Source organism: Dipodomys ordii, unplaced genomic scaffold, assembly GCF_000151885.1.
Source record: "Dipodomys ordii isolate 6190 unplaced genomic scaffold, Dord_2.0 Scaffold202, whole genome shotgun sequence".
Lineage (NCBI taxonomy): Eukaryota > Metazoa > Chordata > Mammalia > Rodentia > Heteromyidae > Dipodomys > Dipodomys ordii.
In genome coordinates, this window is record NW_012267418.1 from 1,027,012 (window position 1) to 1,034,476 (window position 7,465).

Genomic DNA, 7,465 nt, shown 5'->3' on the forward strand with positions numbered 1-7,465 from the left:
CAAGAGAGGGAAATCTGCAAAGACCAGCCTGCTCCCCACTTGGGAAGGACCCCTGTTTGATTCCCTGCACTCCAGCTCAGTTCTTCCACACAGCTCTTTATTTCTCAAAGGTATCTATACGTGTGTGTGTGTGTGTGTGTGTGTGTGTGTGTGTGTGTGTGTGTATTGCCAGTACTGGGACTTGAACTCAGTGCCCCCCCCACTCACCTCTTCCTTCCTTCCTTCCTTTCTTTCTTCCTTCCTTTCTCTTCCTTTTTTCCCTTCCTTCCTTCCTTTCTCTTTCTTTCTTTCTTCTTAAGGCTGACAATGCACTACTTGAGCCACACTTGTACTTCTGGCTTTACTTTTTTCTGGTCATTGGAAATAATTGGCTTGAACCGCAACCCTCATTTCTCAGCCTCATGAATAGCTAAGATCACAAGCCACCAATACAGAGACAAAACTGGCTTTCTTAGGCGTTACTCATAGACTAGGTGTGGGAGACAATGAATAGGGCATGTACGCCTGCATGTGCCTGCAAAGATGTGGGTTTATTTGGGTGCACGTGTGTATTTAAGTACATGTGTTTTCATATTTGTATTTTTGGCTGAGCGCACGTGAAGATATTTGTGTCAAATATTTGTGTGTACATGCATACCATAGTTGGGCACAGGGCTTTAGATACAAAGTGACAGGGCTGGGAAGATGGCTCAGTAGTAGAGTGCTTGCCTTGCAAGCCAGAGGCCCTGGGTTCGATTCCTCAGCACCACATAAGCAAAAAGCCGGAAGTGGCGCTGTGGCTCAAGTGGTAGAGCGCTAGCCTTGAGCTGAAGAGCTGAGGGACAGCGCCCAGGCCCAGAGTTCAGGCCTCATGACTGGACCCAAAAAAAAAAATAGCTACAAAGTGACAGGTAAAGTGAGATAGCACCTGTCTTACCTGTCGCCTGTGATTTGCAGGCCTTAGATACAGAGTGACAAGAAAGGTAGGCCAGAAGCCATCTCATGAGAGGTTCCACCCCCCAGCTGAAGGCAAGGCTGGGGCCCCAGGAGGGGCAGCTCAACAGCCAGGCCTCTGTCTGGCTTTCTGGAGTGGTGGGGGGGGGGGAAGGTGAGGAGAGAGTCTGTTGTCCAACTCTCCTTATGTCTTGATGACTGATGGGAGAAGGTGATGACAGTAGCCCCCAAAGCATCTGTTTTCTCTGACCCAGAGGAAGCCAGGAAATACATATGTTGGAGGAGGAGTGTCACAGCCCCCTCCCTCCTCACCAGTGATACCCCAAACACTCAGCTCTTCCACTACCCACCTTGCCCTCCTGTTCTTCCTAACCTCTCTGCTCTGGATGAACTGGGCACCTGCCAGCATCCCCGCATGACTCTTACCTGAGCTGAAAGCCTGCTCTGCCCCCTCCGCATTCTCCCCTATTCATACCTTTCCTCTCTAACCCTTCTCTCTCTTGCTTCCCAGTCCTTGCTTCAGTGAGTTCCATGAACACAACTGGTAGCAGTCACCCAAATTAAGAAATAAGGATTAACCCACAGCTCTCCCAAAAGAAAGAAGGGAGGAAGGCAGGGAGGGAGGGAGGGAGGAAAAGTCATTCAGTAAATGACTTTTGCCTAGCGTGTGCAAAGCCCTAGATAAAATCACAAACAAATAAAACAAAGTATTCTTTTATGGTGTGCTACATCCTCAGCTCTTGTTTTCTGAGTTGGGACATTATGTAGCTCTTACTAGTTTGGAACTCACAATTCTCCTGCCTCTGCTTCTCAAGTGCCAGGATTATATGTATGTGACCCCAGGGTGCAAAACAAGATCATCTTAGCACCTTAGAATTTCCCCACCATGCCTCTTCTTGTCACTGCGTACTGAGAGCACACCCTTTCTGTTGTTGTTTTTTGTTTTTTATCGGTCATGGGGCTGGATGCTGTCCCTGAGCAATTCAGCTCAAGGCTAGTGCTCTACCACTTGAGCCACAGCGCCACTTCCAGCTTTTTCTGCTTATGTGGTACTAAGGAATCGAACCCAGGGCCTCATGCATGCAAGGCAAGCACTGTACCGCTGAGCCACCTTCCCAGCGCCTGTGAGCACACCCTTTCTGACTTAGGTCACTAAAAATTTACTGCCCTTGTGCCTCAAACTTCATTTTGAAAAGAATTGTCTAGAATGTTTTCTTATGTGTCTGGCTTGTTCTGCTCAATCTTATTAAGCTCCATCTGCAGTTCTACATGTAACTATAGCTCATCTTCATTTTTTGTTTTAGTACACTGTGTAAATAAGGCATTTTAGTGACATTTTGTAACTTCCAGTTTGAGTAATGCTGCTGTGCGACATTGGTTATGTTCCTAGAGGTAAAAATGACAGGGCATTGGTCTAAATTGAGTACATTCTGCCAGTTCTCTGACTCGTCTGCTTTGCTTACTGTCTCTAACCAACTTCCAGTCCCAGACACTGTCCGTGGTCCTAGTCCTGACCTCGGTTCTATCCCTGACTCCAGCCTTAATTGGACTTAAATTGGGCATTTCATTCCTTAAGACTGTCAACAGGTATTAAGGACTTGTCATGTCCTAAATACAAACATAAAGCAGCAAAAGAAAAATTGGTACTGCTAGGAACTGGTGGCTCACATCTATAATCCTAACGACTCAGGAGGCTGAGATCTGAGGATCGCAGTTCAAAGCCAGCCCGAGCAGGAAAGTCTGTGAGACTTTTATCTCCAATTAACTACCAGAAAACCAGAAGTGGCATTGTGGCTCAAGTGGTAGAGTGCTCACCTTGAGCTGAAGAGCTGAGGGACAGCGTCCAGGCCCAGAGTTCAAGCCCCCACAACGACGACCACCACCACCACCACCAACAACAACAAAAAAGCTAGCCAGCACAGGAAAGTCTGTGAAACTCTTGCAAACAATTAACCACCAAAAAAGTTGGAAGTAGCTGAGCTGTGGCTCAAGTGGTAGAACACCAGCCTTGACCAAAAAACAGGAACAGCACCTAAGCTGTGAGTTCAAGCTCCAGAACTGGCAAAAGGTACCATCTATGCACCCATAGATTTTATACTCCATCCTTGCCCCTTTTCTTTCCTTTTGCCCTCTAAAGTCTCACAAAGGTAATCAGGATGCCCCTCTTCTCTCCTCCCATCCAAATTCTCTTAGAACACTGACCAACAGTCCTCCTCATCTGCCCCGGCTGACCTTAGTCAGCTCATCTTCCATAACATTTCCCTCATTCTATCCACTCCTGCCCCACCAGCCTTAAGTCCCCCACCCTCTGTGCTCCTCCTTCATCCTAGACCATAGTATATGCTGTTCCCTCTGTGTGGAATGTGACTCCCTTCACTCTTCTTCCTTCAGAGAATTCCTGACCAGGTCAAGACCCCTCTCATGTGATCCCACATACCACAGAATTCTCACTGGTAGCATTTATGATGATTTGTGATTGTATATAAGTAGCTATATAATGGTGGAATTATATATAAAGCTAATGGAAAGGATCTAATTGAGAGCATGAGGTTAAGAAAAGAGTGGGGGGCTGGGAAGGTGGCTCAGTGGTAGAGCGCTTGCCTTGCATGCCTGAGGCCCTGAGTTCAATTCCTCAGCACCACATAAGCAAAAAGAAAAAAGCCAGAAGTGGCACTGTGGCTCACGTGGTAGAGTGCTAGCCTTGAAGAGCTGAGGGACAGCGCCCAGGCCCAGAGTTCAGGCCCCACTACCGGACCCAAAAAATAAAAGGTCTTCCTCTGAGACTGGGAAGGTGGCTCAATGGTAGAGCGCTTGCCTTGCATGTCTGAGGCCCTGGGTTCGATTCCTCAGCACCACATAAGCAAAAAGAAAAAAGCCAGAAATGGTGCTGTGGCGCAAGTGGTAGAGTGCTAGCCTTGAGCTGAAGAGCTGAGGGACAGCGCCCAAGCCCAGAGTTCAGGCCCCACGACCGGACCCCCCCCAAAAAAAGAAAAGAGTGGGAAGAGCTAGGGGCGTGGTTCAAGTGGTAGAATGCACCCTAGAAAATAGAAGGTCCTGAGCTCCAAACACTGGGGGGAGGAGCGGGAAGGAAAAGGAGGAGAGAAGAAAGGGAAGGGGAAGGAAGGGGAGGGAAGGGGAGGAGACTGGAGCAGAAACCTTATACTTAAGGATTCTGAGAAGGCAGTAGGAGCTGGGATCCAGGTGCTTGGGGAAGACTGACCCTAGTTAACCCATTTCTGAATCTCATTTAGCACATCATTGTCTAATGGCACATTTATTCAATGTATTTGTCCCAGCAGTGTAAGGTTAAATGAGGTTCCTGTTCATATTGAGCTTGCTTTCCCTCCTTCCTTCCTTCCTTCCTTCCTTCCTTCCTTCCTTCCTTCCTTCCTTCCTTCCTTCCTCCCTCCCTCCCTCTCTCTCTCTTTCTCTTGCCAGACCTGGGGCTTGAACTTAAGGCCTGGGCACTGTCCCTGACCTTCTTTTGCTCAAGGCTAGCACTCTACCACTTGAACCACTCACTTCCAGCCTTTTCTGTTTATGTGGTACTGAGGAATCAAATTCAGGGCTTTATGCATGCTAGACAAGCACTCTGCCACTAAGCCACATTCCCAGCCCTCCCTCCCTCCCTCCCTCCCTCCCTCTCTCTCTTTCTCTCTCTCTCTCTCTCTTTCTTTCTTTCTATTTCTTTCTTATCCTAGGACTAGAACTCAGGACCTGGTATTGTCCCTGAGCTTTTTTTTGGGGGGGGAGGGGGTCCGGTTGTGGGGCCTGAATTCTGGGCCTGGGTGCTGTCCCTCAGCTCTTCAGCTCAAGGCTAGCGCTCTACTACTTGAGCCACAACACCACTTCCGGCTTTTTTCTTTTTGCTTATGTGGTGCTGAAGAATCGAACCCAGGGCCTGAGGCATGCAATGCAAGCGCTCTACCACTGAGCCACCTTCCCAGCCCTGTCCCTGAGCTTTTTCACTCAAGAATAGCAATCTTCCACTTGAACCACAGCTTTATTTCCAAGTTGTTTATGATTATTTATTTTCATTTTCTTTTTGGTGGATAATTGAAAATAATAGTCTCATGAACTTTGCTGCCTGGGCTGACTTTGAATAGCAATCCTCAGATCTAGGCCTCCTGAATAGTCCCTAAATAGCTACAGGCATGAGACATTGGCACCCAGCTCAAAAGGGCAAACCTTTAAGAGCTGATTGAAGGGTTTCTGAGACAGAGGAAACATACAGTTCAAAGGCCCTTAGGCTAGTGTAAGCCTGTAATATTTGTGACTCTGTGTGTGTGTATGTGTGTGTGTGTGTGTGTGTGTGTGTGTGTGAGAGAGAGAGAGAGAGATACAATCAACAGAGGGACATAAAGTTATCAAGTAACATCTGCAGAGATAAAGACCAGATCTGCCCATCCATGCCCAGAGATGGCTCCTCCTAACTCCTTCCAGATTGAGTTGAATGTGAATTCTCACAAACATGTGAGTTGAGTAGGTTACTTGTGGCTGCTGTGGCTGCTGGTATGTGTTGGGGAAGAGACAGATCAGAGCAATTTTGCCTCTTTTCTGAGTCAGTGTTCACACTTGCCCTCTCTCCCTGCAGTCTCCTGAATGATGCCAGCCCAGTGTCCCCTAACCTCCAGTGTGGTCCTCCTGGTGCTGCTGGGCACGGCAGGTGCAGGCCCCTTCTCTCCACGATCCAATGTAACACTTCCAGCTCCACGGCCCCCTCCAAAGCCAGGGGGCCGGACCGTGGGGGCAGGAGGGGGGAACCCTTCTCAGCTTTACGAGCATACAGTGGAAGGAGGGGAAAAGCAAGTGGTGTTCACCCACCGCATTAACCTGCCCCCATCTGCTGGATGCGGCTGTCCCCCGGGCACGGAGCCCCCAGTTCCTGCTTCAGAGGTGCAGGCCCTGAGAGTCCGGCTGGAGATCCTGGAGGAGCTGGTGAAAGGGCTCAAGGAGCACTGTACAGGAGGATGTTGCCCTGCGGCTGCCCAGGCTGGCACAGGTAAGCAGATGGCCCCAGAAGAAGAGGAAGGTGGGGGGGGGTTAAATACTGGTCTAGAAAGGACCTTGGTGTGAATCAAAGAGGTGCCACTGAAATAATCATATATAAGAATATTTAAATGAACTCCAGGAAATGGAAATAAGAGGGTTGTTTTGTCTTTGTTGCTATTTTTGTGTCTGTTTTTGTCTAGTTTGTTTATCTGTCTTTGGGAGGATAAGGGGAGGCACAGAAATGGAGGGACAAAGAGTGAACAAATGCAGCCATGGTACTCGCTAGACACTATGTTGAAAATGAACTTGTGGGTGGGGACAGGAGGGAAAAACTGAGAGAGAACAAGGGAAGGGGTGACACTGTGCAAAAAGGAAGGTACTCTTCTAGGCCAGGTGGCTCACGCCTGTAATCCTAGCTATTCAGGAGGCTGAGATGTGAGGATCATGGTTCAAAGCCAGCCTGGGCAGGAAAGTCTGTGAGACTCTGATCTCCAACTAACCACTAGAAAACCAGAAGTGGCACTGTGGCTCAAAGTGATAGAGCACTAGCCTTGAGCAAAAGAAGCTCAGGGACAGCAACCAGGCCCTGAGTTCAACCCCCACAATCGAGAAAGAAAGGAAGGAAGGAGTAGGGGGGGGAGAGGAAGGAAGGAAGGAAGGACAGAAATGTACTTTTGCCTGGCTTATGTAACTGTAACCCCTCTGTATACCACCTTTTTTTTGGTGGGGGGGGTCTGGTTGTGTGGCCTGAACTCTGGGCCTGGGCGCTGTCCATCAGCTCTTCAGCTCAAGGCTAGTGCTCTACCACTTGAGCCACAGCACCACTTCCTGCACATCACCTTTTATAATAGGAATAGATTTTTTTTTTTTAAAGAAGAAAGCAAGAAAATGTATCCTTGGCTGGCTATTCAGGATGGCGGATGTACCCCAGGACACAGGTTTGCAAAGAGTCTGGTCAGGCCACACAGGAAGAGTTGAGAGTGTTGGTAGCTGTGCATGGGTGGCCCAGCGACACAAACCCGGCTCTACCCATAGGAACACAATACAGCTTTTTCAATCTCCCTGCAGAGCCTGAGTCCGGCCTCTCTTTCCCTACTCCAGGACAAACCGACGTGCGGAGCCTCTGCAGCCTCCACGGAGTGTTTGACCTGAGCCGCTGTGCGTGTTCCTGCGAACCAGGCTGGAGCGGGCCCACCTGTTCCGAACCCGCGGAGACCCGGGTGCCCACCTCTTCGCCGGCCGCAGCCTCTGCGTCCTGTCCCGACGACTGCAACGACCAGGGCCGCTGCGTCCGGGGCCGCTGCGTGTGCTTCCCGGGCTATGCGGGCCCCAGCTGCGGCTGGCCCTCCTGCCCCGGCGATTGCCACGGCCGCGGGCGCTGCCTGCAGGGCGTGTGCGTGTGCCGGGCGGGCTTCGCAGGCCCCGACTGCAGCCAGCGCTCCTGCCCCGCCGGCTGCCACCAGAGAGGACGCTGCGAGGACGGGCGCTGCGTGTGCGACCCGGGCTACGCGGGGGAGGACTGCGGGGTGCGGAGCTGCCC

The 7,465-nt window shown here is 50.2% G+C and overlaps 1 protein-coding gene across 1 annotated transcript in view; it reads left to right on the forward strand.

Annotated features, from left to right (window-relative positions):
- The window catches only part of Tnxb (tenascin XB), a 69,101-nt gene that overhangs the window by 1,835 nt on the left and 59,801 nt on the right, over positions 1-7,465 (forward strand). Inside the window, exons 2-3 of the mRNA XM_013034944.1 lie at positions 5,528-5,935; positions 7,027-7,451. Of these exons, the coding sequence (XP_012890398.1) occupies positions 5,536-5,935; positions 7,027-7,451 (825 nt within the window). The 5' untranslated portion in view covers positions 5,528-5,535. The remainder of the gene's footprint in view (positions 1-5,527; positions 5,936-7,026; positions 7,452-7,465) is intronic.